At 47.9% G+C, this 17204-nt stretch overlaps 2 protein-coding genes across 2 annotated transcripts in view; both read left to right on the top strand.

The window, feature by feature from the left end:
* The window catches only part of FLT3 (fms related receptor tyrosine kinase 3), a 75639-nt gene extending 74311 nt beyond the window's left edge, over positions 1–1328 (top strand). Inside the window, exon 24 of the mRNA XM_019936424.3 lies at positions 580–1328. Within this exon, the coding sequence (XP_019791983.1) occupies positions 580–702 (123 nt within the window). The 3' untranslated portion in view covers positions 703–1328. The remainder of the gene's footprint in view (positions 1–579) is intronic.
* A 6937-nt stretch (positions 1329–8265) lies between these two features.
* URAD (ureidoimidazoline (2-oxo-4-hydroxy-4-carboxy-5-) decarboxylase) lies at positions 8266–16815 on the top strand. Its single transcript, XM_019936816.3, is given in 3 exon segments — positions 8266–8467; positions 8470–8545; positions 15762–16815. Coding segments are annotated over 3 exon segments (522 nt in total). The 5' UTR covers positions 8266–8368; the 3' UTR covers positions 16109–16815.
* The last annotated feature ends 389 nt before the right edge of the window (positions 16816–17204 follow it).

Here is a 17204-nt window from a genome sequence, read left to right as displayed (position 1 = left end):
GAGCTGTTTTCATTTTGGACAAAAATTTTTCAAGTCACTAAACTCCCAAGGGAAAACCCAAGTGAAATCAATTCTCTGTATTTACTGCATAAAGAACAGATCTTTTTTGTGGCCTTTCTCTGAGTTTCTTAAAATTTATTTTATCGAAGTATAGTTGATTTACAATGTTGGGTTCGTTTCTGCTGTATAGCAAAGTGATTCAGGTATACATATCTATACATTCTCCTCCATGATGGTTTATCACAGGGTATGGAATACAGTCCCCTGTGCTGTACAGTAGGGCCTTGTTGTTTATGCATTCTCTATATAAATGGCCTTTCTCCTTTATGGTTTTTCTGCATGGCCTCAGGATTTCTAGATTGAGAGTTTACGTCTAAAAGAAGAAACAATAAGGAAATGAAATATTTGACTATGACTTGACTTCTCCATTAATAAAAGGATGAAATTTGCTTTGTCAATTCGTATGTAGACTATCCTCTAAGATCTATGCATAAGAAAAGTAACAATTGTCATGTAGGCATGTGACACGTAAGTCTTCATCAGATGGTAATGAGTGTCCTGTCTCTTTCCCACATGCAGATGTATCAGAACATGGATGGCCATGTTTCGGAACGTCCTTCTGTTTACCAAAACAGGCGACCTTACAGCAGAGAGGTGGACTCAGGGCTACCCTCTCCACGGGCTCACATTGACGATTCCTAGAGAAACAATTTAGTCTTTAAGGACATCATCCCCCCGCCTACCTTAAACAGGCTGTAGATTACCAAAACAAGATTAATTTCATCACTAAATGAAAATATATTCTCAACTGCTGCTTTGCTGGACTTTTCTCTAGAAGCTCTCTGTATTTACTCTTGTTTCCAAAGGGACTTTTGTAAAATCCAGTCATTCTTTGCACAAGGCAAGAAGAGCTGATAATTAACTTTATCGGAGCATCTACCTACATCCACAGGCCTTCCCAGTCTGGCTTGAGTGAAAATTGTGTACCTGAAGTATAGTATATTCTTGTAAATACAGAAGACAAAAGCATTTTGCTAAGGAGAAGCTAATATGATTTTTTAAATCTATGTTTTAAAATAATATGTAACTTTTTCAGCTATTTAGTGATATATTTTATGAATGGAAATAAAATTTCTACTATAGAGATGTTCGTTATGGAATTGTTCACATGGTAGATTTAGGGTGAGACTTAACTGGAGTCACGAACCTACTGAAACCATGTCAGACGTTTTGTTTGTGCCTGTGTGTATTTCTCCTATGGTGACGGCTAATTCCTCTGTCATATTTTTGAAAGGCTCCATGACTCCTGCCCCCAGACTGTGTGAAGAACAGCCGATGTTCATGAGCTTTACAAAAAAAAGGTGTCATACACTGTGTAGACTTCCAGAGCCTACTTTCATTAAAAAAAAAAACAAAACAACCAACCAACATTATGCTAAGATTCACTCATGATATTACACGGAGCTGTGAATATACAGTTACTACTATTTATTCATTTTCACATGATATTTGAAGTTTTAGGGGTTGGATGGTGTAATGGGTCCACAGGCGTTCCTCACTGTATTATTATTTTAAAAAAATTAATTAATTAATTAATTTTTTGGCCGTGCCGTGAGGCATGTGGGATCTTAGTTCCCCGACCAGGGATCGAACCCGTGCCCCCTGTATCGGAAGCACGGAGTCTTAACCACTGGACCACCAGGGAAGTCCCCTCATGGTATTATACTTAATAACATAATTTTTGTACGTACCAAATATGATATTTAAAAGGCAATATTTTCTTAGGAGGGATGGCATTTATTTTATTTTTAAAATCTATTTTATTGAAGTATAGTTGATTTACAATGTTGTGTTAATTTCTGCTGTACAGCGAAGTGATTCAGTTATATGTACACATTCTTTTTTATATTCTTTTCCATTATGGTTTATCACAGGATATTGAATATAGTTCCCTGTGCTCTACAGTAGGACCTTGTTGTTTATCCATTCTCTACATAATGGTTTGCATCTGCTAATCCCAAAGTCCCAATCCAAGGAAGGATGGCATTTGAAAGCCTCTCAGGGGACCAGGTAGGGAGGGAAGGATTGGGTGTTTCAGATTAGCAGATGCAAACTATTATGTAGAGAATGGATAAATAATAAGGTCCTACTGTATAGCACAGGGAACTATATTCAATATCCTGTGATAAACCATAATGGAAAAGAATATGAAAAAGAGTATATATATATATATATTATATATGTGTGTGTGTGTAACTGAGTCACTTTGCTGTACAGCAGAAACGCACAGCATTGTAAATCAACTACACTTCAATAAAATTAAAAAAAAATAAAATAAAAACCTCCTAAGGGAAAATGAAACTAGCCTCTTTTAAACCCAGCTCTTACCACAGGTTTAGTTCGGGTCAAGTTGTGTCCCTGCCATAACTACACATTTTTAAAAGGTGTCAGAACACAACCTACAAGCTCGGATCTTAGAGAAGCGTTGCTGCTACCGCCAGGACAGCCCCTGCCGCCGAGCCCTTGTAGGAATCTTGCCAGTAGGTGGCGCCCTGGGACCACTGTTTTCATCACCGAGCTAGACTCCAGGACTCCAGCCTGCCCCTGGACAGACAAATTGTAAGAAGCAGAATTAAAGAAAAGGCCAATCCGTTGATGAGAAGGAAAAATAACCCTCTATGCAGACAACGTCAATTCATGTATTCACCAACCGTGGGAATGATAGTGCACTTTATGTGCATTATTTAACATTCCCGACCGTCATGGAGCAGCCTGGGGTCAGATTCTTTCCGAGGACCTGGTATTTACTCTATTCTACACCGTGCATTCATCTGCGCAGGGAATGCGCTTTGGAGCTTCTTCCTGGAGCACCTTCTCTGCTTAATGTTATCTGAGCCTGGACTGGCTTCCTATACTGAAAACAAAGACTGTTTCCTAGAGATTCCCAGAATTAAGAAAAACACCCTGAGGGGCTGGCCTGCAGCAGGGAGATACCTGGGTGACCTCTTATCACAGCTGCAGCCCTTCTTCTCCCACCACCGCCGCTTGTGTTCCTTCCTGATCGAGCTTCTCTCTCTTCAGCTCTTCATGAAGGACCTTCTCAGTAACAGATTTGTCTGAACTCGCCTGCCAGGCCCACTGTCGGTTTTGTCAAACATAAACGACGTATCGGAATTCACATTTGCCAGTGTCTGGGCCACAATCACCATCAGCAACAGAAAAAAAAGGAGGAGCTCTTATCACCTAAAAAAACACATCTTTTTAGCTCCTGGAGACCCAACGTGTATTAAATTTCAAATTAAAGAGGCAGAAAAGTCTTTGATGATTTTTTTTGCACTAAAATATACATAATATAAAATTTATCACTTTAGCCACCTTATAAATTGATGTATAGTTGATTTACAATGTGTTAGTTTCAGGTGTACAGCAAAGTGATTCAGTTGCATATATATGTATATGTACGCTTTAGATAAATTTTTATATATTGGGATATAGTTGATTAACAATGTTGTGTTAGTTTCAGGTGTACAGCAAGGAGATTTGGTCAGTTATATATATGTATATATATTCTTTTCCAGACTCTTTACCATTATAGGTTATTACAAGATACTGACTATAGTTCCCTGTGCTGTGAGTAGGTCTTTGTCATCTATTTTACACATAGTAGTGTATCTATCTTAGCCATTTTTCAGTGTGCAGTTCAGCGGCATTAAGCACATTCACACTGTTGTGCACCTGTCACCACCATCCATCTCCAGAACTTTCTCATCTTCTCACACTGAAACTGTCCCCGTTAGATACTAACTCCCTATTCCCTCTCCCCCCTCCCCCAGCCCCTGGCAGCCCATCCTTTCTGCTTCTCTGAATCTGGCTACTCTCGGTACTTCATATAAGTGGCATCGTGCAGGATATGTCTTTTTGTAACATGATGTCCTCAGGGTGCGCTGGGATGAATTCTTTATATTGTACTGATTTGTTCATAACACACTGTATTCCAGAGCTGTGCTGAAGGCTCCACCTGGATTTTCTCATTTAAAAAATTGTGAGGTGGGGGCTTGTTCTGTGGCAGTTTAACGGTGAAACGGAGACGTAAGCCTAAGAAGGATTAAGTCACCTACTTAGATCCGCGGAGACACGAAATGCAGGCCTGACCCGTCACCCACGCTGGCCACCTCCTCACCATCTTACCGTCCACTTCGGCCCTCTGGCCTCCTTCTGCCAGGACTTCATCTTGCTTTAGCTCAGTCCTCAGCCAATGAAATGAGTCTGGTAACAGCAAGATCACACGAGTTCCAGCTCCCAATTTGCTTCAAATTAAAAATGCATGTCTAGGGACTTCCCCGGTGGCGCAGTGGTTAAGAATCCGCCTGCCAATACAGGGGACACAGGTTCAAGCCCTGGTCCGGGAAGATCCCACATGCCGCGGAGCAACTAAGCCCGTGCGCCACAACCACTGAGCCTGAGCTCTAGAGCCCACGAGCCACAGCAACTGAGCCCACGTGCCACAACTACTGAAGCCTGCAGCGCTTAGAGCCTGTGCTCTGCAACAAGAAGCCTGCACACTGCAACTAGAGGAAGTCCACGCACAGCAGCGAAGACACAACACAGCCAAAAATAGATAAATTCATGAATTAGTTTTAAAAATGCACGTGTAGGAAAGCAATTTGCCTTCCTGGTATCTTATTGAGAAAACTTCTGCATAAGCTCTGCTTGTGAAAAGTTAAGGGCTATAGTTGAAGGGAGCAGATACTTGAAATGTTTCAACTAAAAAGTAAATAAAAATTTGACTGTGCCTATTTAAGAATTTTCTCGATGTACTGCTAAAGGTCTCTTAAAAGAAAAATTATAATGAAGTCTGATATAATATATTCAGCAGCCAAAACGTAAGAATCATAGTTTGTATGGTTAAACACAAATTACGAGGCTACAACTCTATATCAATTAACGTAAGAAAACAATAGCTTTATCGATGCATGGTCCATATGCCATACAATTTGCCTGTTGATAGTGTACGATTCAGTAACTTAACTCTTTGCCTGGTTTGTTGGATGGAAATTGCCTGACCTCTGACCACCTTACATTTCTTTGATTTGACTGGCGAAGAGTCAAACAGGGTTAATTGAGCCCCAGACTGCTTCAGTGGCCTGGCTCGCCAGGTTCCGCATCAGGAATTTTTAGTTAGGTTCTTTTTTCTGGATGTTGCTTCTATATCCAGGACTATTTAATACCTTAACCTTCTGTGTCTTAAAGGTTCCTCTGTTAGTAGTGGGCTATTTGGAGTTCCTACTGTTATGCAATAGATAACACAGAATAAAAGGTTAGGCTCCTGGTCTCCTGTCAGTGGCAAGGCCCTTCCCACCGTGATATCAGCATTTCCATGAGCAGAGGAGTTTCCACTTGCAAATGCAGATGTCTATCTCTCCTGCAGCTCTCAGAGGAACTGAGAACCGCCAGGCTCCAGGCCCAGGCTGGAGCGCCTTGGGTGAGGGAGACCGTCCACATGCAGAATAAGAGGAGAAGGTAGGTAAGGGTCGCACAAAGAGGGAGGGGACGCAGAGCAGTGGAGCCGGGACCCCTTCTCCCTCGGTTTCTGCTCTGTCTTCCGTTCCCGCTCATCTACTCATCCGAGAGCCCGGGACCAGGGAGGGAATAAGGCTGAGGGGGAGGGGCTAGACAGACCTCGCCTTCTCTTCCCCACGGTTCTGTTCTGAACTGCGATGCTGCGTGGTCAGCGCTGGAACGAACCGAGGCTGAGGGAGCTGGTGGAGGGAGAAGGGGAAGAAGTGGATATTGGCTGTTCACTGGGTCTGCGGAAACCTGCAGGGATGGGAAAGGGCTGTGTTGACTCTGGTGGCAGAAGGGAGAACAGAAAAACACTCTGTAGCTGGTCCATTGCAGAGATTGTGCACAATATTGGCCAACACCTCTGCAGTGTTTTGTAACAGGAGCACTTTGGTACGTTAATTCACTTCATCTCTGCAAAAATCCCATGAGGTCAATACTCTTTTGAGCCCCGTTTTACAGACAAAGAAATTGAGGTGCAGAAAAGTTCGATAACTTGACAAATGCCAGTGGGTCGGTGGCAGAGCCTGGACCTGCGCTCTCCCGGGTCCATGTCCTCCACACTGGGTTCTTTGCCCGAAACTGCAAACACACTACAGGATCCAGCGTGTTTTCACATACCTATGTGAGGTATACGATGTGCAAGGGTTAATCTGATATCTATACCTTTTTTCATATTTGAAGACGTGGCCTGTAGTGGTGGTACTTCTGGCCCCAGATTCATCCCCTTTGAAAAGCAAATTTCATCAACTTCTTTTCTGTCAGTCCTTCAATCATGACCCTTTGGCCCAGGCAGTCAGGGTGAGACCTGGGATGGGAAACGTCACAGAGTTAGGACAAAATCTGTGGCTACTGGTAGATTGTCACCTGCCTCTCACAGACTGTGCGGCCAATGTGACTGATTCATTAATGCTAATGTGGTTGCCCTCTCATTGAATTTTTTTTCTTTTTTTTTTAATTGGAGTATAATTGCTTCACAATGGTGTTAGTTTCTGCTTTATAACACAGTGAATCAGCTATACTTATACATACATCCCCATGTCCCCTCCCTCTTGCGTCTCCCTCCCACCCTCCCTATCCCACCCCTCTAGGTGGTCACAAAGCCCCGAGCTGATCTCCCTGTGCTATGCGGCTGCTTCCCACTAGCTATCTATTTTACATTTGGTAGTGTATATATGCCCATGTCACTCTCTCACTTCTTCCCAGCTTACCCTTCCCCCTCCCCGTGTCCTCAAGTCCATTCTCTACGTCTGCGTCTTTATTCCTGTCCTGCCCCTAGTTTCTTCAGAACCCTTTTTTTAAAGATTCCATATATATGTGTTAGCATACAGTATTTGTTTTTCTCTTTCTGACTTACCTCACTCTGTATGAGAGTCTCTAGGTCCATCCACCTCACTACAAATAACTCAGTTTCGTTTCTTTTTATGGCTGAGTAATATTCCATTGTATATATGTACCACATCTTCTTTATCCATTCACCTGTCGATGGACACTTAGGTTGCTTCCATGTCCTGACTATTGTAAATCCGCTCATTGAATTTTGATTCAGATGAAAGCCAATGTGGAGTTAGCATGACTTTTGGAAATATGTTTGCATTTTCAGTTCTACAGGGAAATAGCAGCAGTTATCTTTATATTTTAAAATTCTGACCCCTCCTTTCCTTTGACTTTATCTTCCACAGTATTTTTTTAATTTTATTTTTTTAATTGAAGTGTAGTTAATTTACAATGTTGTGTTAGTTTCAGGTGTACAGCAAAGTTATTCAGTTATATGTATATATGTATATTCTTTTTCATATTCTTTTCCATGATGGTTTGTCACAGGATATTGAATATAGTTCCCTGTGCTCTACAGCAGGACCTTGTTGTTTATCCCATTCTATATATAATAGTTTACATCTTCTGACCCCAAACACCCAGTTTTTCCTTCCTCCACCCCCTGCCCCTTGGCAACCACAAATATCTATGTTCTCTATGTCTTCTTCCACAGGATTTTTGTTTTGAGTATACATAAAAGGTATCAGGGTGAGAAATTTAATCTATGTGGTCATCTGGTCAACTAATTCACCCCATGGTGTTTATTACATGCCTCCTGAGGTCTCGGTTCTTGGCACCCAGGACACAAGCAAACCAGACACACTGTCTCCAGGCTCATAGAATTCACTGTGGCTGAGAGGTGATACAAAAATAAATAGAATAAGCAAGGGGATTTCAGATAAGGATAGATATATTCAGGAAGAAAATAACACATAACGGTGTCTGGGCGACAACTGAGAATGATTCCTTAGACACTGCTTCTTGTTGAGTGAGAGTTTATTAGACACTTATTGTGTGAAGCATTTGAAATGCAGAGAAAGAGTAAAACATACTACCTGCTCTCCACAGCAGTAGCAACAAGACGGGACATGGAATTTCAAGCAGGTCGACTTGTGACCTGCCTGGGTTACCAGGGAAACCTTCCCTGGGACAACATTGACATGACAATGCTAATGGCACAAAAAGTCTATCGAGCTCGAGTGCTGAGTGAATAGGGCCCCTGCCGGCTTAGATGGTGGGAAGAGCTTGGTTGGATAGCCTTACCCCTTTGCAAGACCTCTGCTCCCTGGATTAGACCTTAAGCCTGTGTTTGTTGATTGCACAAGTACTCTGGATCGGCTTCTCCCAGAGGCATTTAAAACATGCCAAGCTGGTGTTGCATAAAAAACAAGCCTATGCATTCAGCAAATATAACTCGGCGAGCAGAGACGCGCCTCTCACTCACCCGGAGGGGAGCCCAGGTCCTGCTGCCGCCAGTGGAACACAGGCGATGGACATTGAGAAGGTCAACTCCATGGACTTTGGAGAATTTGTGGATGTGTTTGGGAGTGTCATCGAGAGATGTCCTCTGATTGCCCCCGCGGTGTTCGGTCCCAGCGCCCGTTCTCTGACTTGGAAGATTTAGAGCAGCACTTTTTTGCCTTTACTGAGGCTCTTCCACAGTCAGGTAAGGGTTTGGTGTTAGACACTGAGATTCTCAACAGAGGGATTTCAGATATGCTTATCAAAAAAAATTGGGGGGGCGGTCATGTGGCATTTTTTTAGTTTTTAATTTAAAAATTTTTAATAGTTTTTAAAGGTTACTTTCCATTTAATTATTACAGAATATTGGCTGTGTTCCCCGTGTGGTACACTACATCCTTGATCCTATCTTACCCCCAATAGTTTGTACCTCCCCCCTCCCCCTATATTCCCCCCCACAATGGTAACCACTAGTTTGTTCTCTGACCTGTGAGTCTGTTTCTTTTTTGTTATCAAAATAATTTTAGATATTTGAGCCCAGTTGCTTATCACTGGTATATATATTTAGCTCTCTTTGCTGTACGGGTCAGTAAGTTCCTTCAGACTCCGTGAATGAGAATCAAGATTTGCAGTGTTAAGCGGAAACTGGAGTGAAAGAACGTTCGTTGGCTCAGGGAACATGGCTGTTAAATACTAAAGCTACGGGGTTACCAGGAAAGAGGGACAGGCAGTGGTCTCCTCGGGCCTCCCAGCGGCTCAGGGGCCAAAGGTCAGGCTGGGGGCCCACCCTCTCGGCCGTGTGTTCGCTTTGGGAATGTCCTGTATGCAACAGAGAAGACAGCTCCGTATCAGACTATCTCAGCAGCCCAGGGGAAAGAGCAAACGGCTGACATTTTTACCAGAAAGGGCCGGTTTGGACCAGATGGTGGAGGAAAGTAAACTGCCCCAGATCAGCAACTCCCTGGGGGAGTGAGGGGGGAAAAGACAAAAATCTGAAGGACTCCCTCTGCAGAAAGGGAAAGACGTTGCTGATGTCCTTTAGGTAGAGAGAGAAAAGGAGGCACTTGTGGGTGTAGAGTGGGGAGATGAGGAAGTTTAGGGTCAGGCCAACCCCAGGTGACTCAGAAGGGCACACGGCCTCGTTCAGAGGCCGGATGTTAGGAGCCAGGGCTGCCTCCTGGGCTGTCTTCACAGTCCTTGGAGAAGCCTGGATGGGCTGAGGGGACCTCGAGGGGATGGGCTGCCTTCACAGAGGGGCTTCCACAGGGATCTGGGCTGAGAGAGAAGCAATGTCGCTTCTTTTCCAAACACTCCTCACCTGTGCGCCCAGGGCTTGGACACCCGGCATGGTTTCTAGGTGTCAGGGGATTCTCCCAAATAAGGAGCTCATTGTAATTCACTGTAGGCACATATAGGATGAGAGGAGGCTAGGGGGATAAAATCAAGCTGACAGGAATGTGGGCGCCCTGTTGATCCTCACCCGCTTCTCAGGGCCTCTCCGAAGCCGAACCCTCAGCTGCCCCATTGGCCTCAGACACTAGGGAACCTCTGAATCCTGACCAGTGTCAGAATCCCACACCATCCCGAGGAGAGGATGTTGGGACTTGATAAAGGTTTGCTGAGTGAATGAATGAAATTGTTCCTAAGAGGATTTTGAAAGATGATCCATCTTGGTATTACCCCTTCCCCACACATTTTAACTGGGGTGACTTTAGTGGCAGGTCAGTGGGACAAAATAACTGGAGGGAGTTTGGACCACCTGGGTGTGTGTTTGCGTCTACACCTGACACAGGTCTTTGGTGGGACCTCCCTGCTGGTCCAGCCGCTTCTCAGCCCTAGGCTGGCGTCCCCACTTGCCTCAGGCAGCTGGGAGCACAGTCTGTCTCTAATCACCTTGCCCCGTATCTAATCACCTTCATGGCATTAGACAGATGACACTAGCAGTAGAAATAATAATAACAACGACTAAAATGCATTTAACCCTTACTCTTGCTGTTTCAGTCACCTTTCCAAACACCTCGCATTTAACTCACTTAATCCTCATAATAATCCTATAAAACGAGGATTATCATTATTATCCCCCTTTTACAGATAAGAAAACTCAGGCACAGAGAGATTAAGTAACTTGATCAAGGACACAGGTAGAAAGTGGCAGAACTGGGATTCAAACCCTGACACTCAACCCAACAGCTTTTGAAGGATTTTCCAGAGAATCAAAAGCAAAATCTAGAAACAGTTTCTAGGGGTTGTATTTATTCATTCACTGATTTATTCAATTAACATTAATGCTTGATGTCCCAGACTTTTTTTTGCTTTTTACTTTTTATCCTTTTTTTTCCCCAGCCCCCGGCCACGCTGCGAGGCTTGTGGGATCCCAGTTCCCCAACTGGGGATTGAACCGCGGCCATGGCAGCGAAAGCGCCAAATGCTAACCACTAGAACACCAGGACTCTCTGGTGTTTTAAATAATCAAGCAAAATGGGATTCACTGCATAGTCTAGCTTTACTCCTGGAATAGTAAGCAACAAACTGGGTGTAATAGAGTCTTTGAATCCTAAAACTAAAAGAGACCTTAAAGAGATATTCAGGATATGATGATCTAACTGGTCAGGGACTTGTTTTAGATGATCCAAGAGAACCCTCTACCATTAAAAGAAAACTGGAAATCCTGTTTCTAGAAGCTAAGGTCGACAGTCCATTTAGGAGACACTATGATGATTATTGACCAGTAGGTGGCAGTCCAGGACTAATATTTAGCTCCAGCACTGCTTGGCAAAGTACCCTTTCAAGCCAATCAATTCCTGATTCCCAAGCCAGAGGAATGGCATAGTAAAGGGAAGAAAGTACACACGCACACACACACACACACACACACACACGCGCGCGCGCGCACACACGCGGCTAATGACAAACCGATGCAATACTGATTTGTGTTAAAAATCAAAGAGCAAATAACACTCTCATAACAGAGTTAATCATGCACCTCTTGGTGGCATTTCAGAATTGCAGTAATGCCATCATTCGTTATTTAATACTTATTTCAGAACACAGGTGTTGGAAGAATCAAAGAGTCGGGTACTAATAATTGCCTTAAATGTAGGCTATAAGGTATTTAGATGAGGCTATCAAAATGTGTTTGTTCGGTCAAAGAATACATAACGCTCCTTCCCCAGAGTGATGTGTCAGTCAGTAAACACTTACTGAACGCCTGCTACGCCCGAGGAATTGTCGCAGGCACTGGGGATAGAGCCTTGAACAAGACAAGTCCCCGCCTTCAGTGAGTTTACATTCTAGTGAAGTGACACAGGATTAACATAAATTAACAAGATCATTTCAATTCTAGAAACTATTAGAAGAAAATTTGTAATAGGGTGGAAAATGTGTAATAAAAGAGGTCTTTCTTAGGAAGTGATATCTGAGTTTAAAACCAAAAGTTGAGAGGGAAGCTGTGGAAGATTTAGGACAAGGCCACCCTAACACAAGGAACTTGAGACTTTTGACATTTGGGGGGCACGGAAAGACCACGGTGGTTGGAGAATGGTGGAGAGTGGAGGGACAGGAGGAAAGAGGGGTCAGGCAGAGGGACCGCGGTAGCAGTAAAAGTGAGAGGTGATGGTCGGGTGAACTAGGGTTGGAGCAGGAGAGATGAAGAGATGTGGCTGGATTCTCAGGATAGATTTTAGTTAGAGCCAACAGGTGTTTTTGATGGATTTGTTGGAGGAAGGCAGGTCAGAAACAAAGAGAAATTAAGGATAAGTCCTCCGTTTTTAATCTGAGCAACTGAGTGGGTGGTGGTCTGTTTTCTACAATTAGAGGTTCGGAATTGAGAGGACAGGATGGAGGATGGGAGCTTGGTAGGTCTGAGATGCCTAGTCATCACCCAGATTAAAATATTGAGTGTCCAGTTGGCTCATAACAAAGGGACTCAGTGGAAAGCTGTGGACTAGACTAGATCTGGGTGTCGTGAGAGAACTGATGGCAGTTAAAGCTATGGGACTAGATGAGAACACCTGGGGCATCCGTGTGAATGCAGAAGGGAAGAGATGTGAGTACTGAGTCCTGGGGTACTTCGGTGTTAGTGGTCTGGCAGAGCAAGGACCAGTGACGAGAGTAGGTAAGCGATGGTCATCTTGCAAGGAGAGAGGGCCAACCATGTGACATGCTCCCAAGAGGCTGAGAGAGAAGAGGACAGAGCGCTGGTCACTGGCCTGAGCAAGCCGTCCATCATCTGTGACCTGATGAGTACAGATTGGTTGGTGGGTGGGGCTGGAAGCTTGATGGGGTGAAAGGAGGCGAGGAAGTGGAGATGCTGAGGAGACAGTTCCCTCAAGGAGTTTTGCTGTAAGAAAGAGCAGAGACGCAGGGAGGAACTAGAGGAACAACGGGGAATCAAGGGAGGGTTTTCCTTTTGTTTATGGAGTGAGTGGCTCTAGGGAGTGTTTGTGTGCTGATCGGGACAAGGCAGTGGTGGGACTGATGTTTGAAATTGTAACCTTTGAGATGGAAGGAGGGGCTGGCTCCAAGAGCACAAGTGGAGCGATTGGTCCAGACGGTCCACTGCACCAGGAGGGAGAACACACCAGTTGGTACAGTGTGGGGATCCTGGCGGACCGTGATAGGCTTCCAGGCCAACCACCTACGCTTCAGTGGCCGCCACTGTCTGCCCTGTTCTCTCCTGTTGAAGCGAGGAGTGTCCGCTTTGTGCCGGGAACTCTTCGAGGTGCAAAGATTCATGGTTTGTGGTCACAGCAAATAGCGCATGTCCGTCCACACCTGCATCTCCAGACGTGGCACGCCAATGGCAGAGACAGTGCCGTCTCAGACCTTAGGAGGGACCGAAGAAAAGGCAGCACTGAGAGGCCGTGAAGCACGGGCCACTGACCAAGCCCGGCTAGGCGTAGGCTTTCCAGGTGGAAGGGCCACAGGACTGAGGCAGCGAGGTGGCAAGTGCCCAGGTGAGGTCTCCAGCCTCCTGCTAGGGTTTAAGGCCACGGCTGGGAGTGCCTGGGGGATGCAGCGCCGGGAGGGAACCAGGGCTGTGCCGCAGGCCAGTGCCCTCCTGGGCAGGACTCAGGGGTCAGTGATTTGGGGCAATAAAGATGGAGTCTTTGGCTGAATGAGGTCAGGTTCTGTTTCTGCGGAGCTACCACTCCCTGCCTGACTCCCACCATCTCCTTTTGTCTGCAGCTGAGGGCCGTGTGTGTCTGTCTGTCTGTCTGTAAATCCTCTTTTCTAGTCTCTTTATTTCTCTTGGCTTTGTCTTCTCAGCCTCCTTTCTTTCCTCTCCCCCTCTTCTCCCTCAAACAGTGGAAAACACATGCTTAATCCTGGGCAAACATTAACCCCAGGTGACGTTTTCAAGAGGGGAGACAAGCCCAGCCGAGTGAGAAGCGGGGTGCCAGGGCCGGGGTGCTGGCGGCCCTGCCCCACGCTGGAAAGGAGGGTCTGGTAGGGGCGGCCAGGGGACAGACCCCACCCCTGCCGGGCCCTCCGGTGGATAACCGCATCCTCCACGCTGGAGCTGGGCCTCTGCAGAGTAAGAAACGAGGAAGGGAAGCCGAGAGAGGGAGGCCTGTGAGAAGGCGGGGTCTCGGGCCCCTCACCTCCTCACCTCGAGGCGTCTTTGAAAATCTGAATAAGTAAGGAGGAGGCGCGGGGCGGGCCTGCGGTTCCGGCCTAGGAGCCGCCCAGGACCCCGCCGCCGCCCATTTTCGCGGTCCCGGCTGGGTGGGTTCGGATCGGATTCGGGTGCCGCTTGGCCTCAGGCCTGGGAAGCCGCCCGGCACAGCCACCTCCCGGCCCAGGGCTGGGGGCCCCCCAGGCAGGGAATTTATCACCTACATTTTCGCACCCCCCCGGATCCGCTGGACGTGGGAAGTGGGAAGCAACCACTTCACCTTTGCAGTGCCCCAGGGACAGGGCCCAGGAGAGGGGTTCTCAAACGGTGGTGTTACAGAGATGGGATTATTGGTGACATGAGTTTCGTTTTCAACTCCCCTTAACCTCGAAGGGGCAGCCAGTGCCCCGAAGCCAGTGGTTTTGAGCCCAGGATCCTGGGCGGGCAGCTCCTGGCTCAGTGACCTTGGAAAGGTCACCTACCCCTTTCCGAGTCTCCCTTGAATCCTCTCTTCAGTGTAGATGTTCCCCCCCAGTTCTCCCGCCTCTCAGGACATTGGCCCACGATTAGATGGTACAATCCCAATCATCCTTTACCTGTGCAGAAACTGTAAGATTTAAGCAGGGGAAGTTTATACCGTAATTAAAGGGAGGGTTAATGATCTCCTTTCCTAGTGGAGCCCCAAGCCTGTCCCTAGCCCCAGGGTCAGATGCTTCCAGCCACATCGCAGCCCAGTTACACTGAATTTACTAGGCCACATAATATGGCTGTTTATTGAACATTTGCTAGCATTAGGTGCTGTTTGGGTAAATGAATTGTCTCTAATCCTCACCACTACTCAGCAAGTTAGGTGTCATCAGCTCCCCTGTACAGATCCGGCTCCCTGCTTACCACATCTGAAACCTTGCCCAGCCCCAAGAATTCTAATTCTCTCTTTAGAGAGCTAAGCAAAATGATTGACCGGGGCTCAGGAAAACCCCGCTGGATTAGGACTTGAAATCCCAGGTATCACACCAGGGGTTTCTAGTTTTAGGCCAATGTTAGGAGAAGCTCTCTTCCGAGGAAATGTTATTCTCTGAAAGCTCTTTGAGATTTACAGTGGGAGAAGGGAAATGAGCCTCAGAAATGGTGCGTGGTGAGTGGGTGCTATTTTCCTAAAAGGAGGAAAGCCCCTTTCATTCAAAGGGCCGTAGAATTCGGCTGGAAATGGGTTTCTTTGCAGTTAATCCTCTGCAAAGCTCTTTGGATGCCTGATTCCAGAATCCCAGAACTCACACTTAGGGTCACAATTCCTGGGCATTTATTCGCCAAGCCCCACGGACGTTACTCCCATGGACCGTCCCCGCCCTTCTCCTTTGGAACAGAGCGAAACCCATTCCGTGGCTTTGGCAGGAAGTCTTCAGGCCCTTGTGTCCGGCCCTCTGCGACATCAAAGCCCCCCTGAGAGCAAAGGACTTTGAAAAGATACGAAACGCTCGGGCTCCCTTATCGCGTCCCTGCTCCCTCCCGAGCAAGTCGTAAATTCCGAGCCTCTGCGGCCTCTCCCCAACGCTCTTCTCGCTCCAAGGTCTCAAAGGACAAACTTGTCACTTACCGCCCCGCCCCTGGGTCCTGGCCGAGGCCGATTGAAGCGGGGATGGAGGGGCGCGAGGTTTGGGATGGGTTGGAGGGACGGGTGCGGGGGGCGCCCCGAGCCTCCTGACACCCCTAGTTGCCCCTCCTCACGTCCTGGGACCCTGCTTCCCTCGGAAACCCCTCGGGGCGCGGTACCGCGCTCCCGCCGCGTGTCTGTGCTTCTCCGCAGGCCAGGAGGGCGTCCTGCGCTGCCACCCGGACCTGGCGGGCCGCGAGCTGCAGCGGGGCGAGCTCAGCGCCGAGTCGCAGCGGGAGCAGAGCGCCGCGGGCCTCACGAGCCTGGGCGCGGCCGAGCGGCTCTGGCTGGCCGAGCTCAACGCGCAGTACCGCGCGCGCTCCGGCTTCCCCTTTGCGCTCGCCGCGCGCCTCAGCAACCGGGCGGCGGTGCCCCGCGAGCGGGCGCGCCGGCTGCACTGCCCACCCGCGCAGGAGCTGAACACCCCACCGGGCGAGGTGAAGAAGATGGGCCGCCGGCGTCTCGCCGACCTCCTCGGGAGCCAAGCCGCCGAGTCGTAGCGGCCGCGCCAGCCAGCGACCCGGGACGCATGTCGTGACGCGCGAGGGCCGCGGGCGCGCGCGCTGCGCTTGGAACAGCGTCCACACCCGCGCACAAAGGCCGGGGAGAACCGAGGCAGTCTTACGAATAATAAGCCCTTTGGTCCAGCTACCCGCATGCTCACGCTTTGCCGAAATAGATAGTTGCGTGCTTTTCGGCCCCCGCTCCCCGCGCCGCTCCCGATTTATCCAGCTCCCTGCTCCAATTCTTCACTCCCTTAGCGGCCCGCTGACACCAGCTTTTGCGGATTCCAGGGCGCTAATCGAGCTCTCTCTGGCTCCCCACCCTCTCCTGCAAACCCCAGGCGCAAAGCAAAACAGACGGAAAAGGAAGCTTTTATTCCTCAGCGGTTTGTCTGTTTCTTTTTTCTTCTCCCACCTTAGTTGCTGCACGCGACATTTACATGTGAGTGGAAGCGCCTCTCTGGCTCTGGGACACGAACGGGAGCCAGAGCTGGGACAGCAAAGCGCCGGGGAAGCAGCGTGCGGGGGGACGGCGGGCAGGAGAGAGCCCCGCAGGGGCCGGTATTGCGGAGGCGCCCCGTGGAGCAGAGAAGGCTGGGAGCGGGGGCTCTCTAGGATGGACGGGCCTGAAGTTCAGGGCCAGCGGCCTCCCGTCTCTCCCGGGGGATGGGCCCAGGAGAGCTGGTTTGTCAGAGTCCTTGGAAACCATAAGTCATTAAACATAATTTTTAAAATAATTGAATAACACTCATTGAGTAGTGCTGGATATCCGCACCCCCCCCCATGAAGATGGGACCCCATAGCACTGATAAAGCGGTTGATGAGGGAAGATCTGTGCCCATAGAAAGCTTTCTGGCCAAAGGAGGCCAGACTGGGCAGCTCTGCACTGGTGGCCAGAAAGTCCACTCACACAGGAGGAGCCCACCACGTTTCTCTCCCACCCCCCAGCCAGCCAGCCATTTGCACTGGAAGGTCTAACGAACCCCGACAAATACTCCGTAGGCTTCTGTTGGCAAAGGAGAAGCAAGCCATACCGTCCTCCTCACCGCAGACGGGGTAAGACGTGGAGGCAGAGCTGGCCCTTTTGAAGACA

This window comes from Tursiops truncatus, chromosome 18, assembly GCF_011762595.2.
Source record: "Tursiops truncatus isolate mTurTru1 chromosome 18, mTurTru1.mat.Y, whole genome shotgun sequence".
Lineage (NCBI taxonomy): Eukaryota > Metazoa > Chordata > Mammalia > Artiodactyla > Delphinidae > Tursiops > Tursiops truncatus.
The sequence above is the reverse complement of the archived record's forward strand: the minus strand, read 5'-3'. Positions and strand labels throughout refer to the sequence as shown.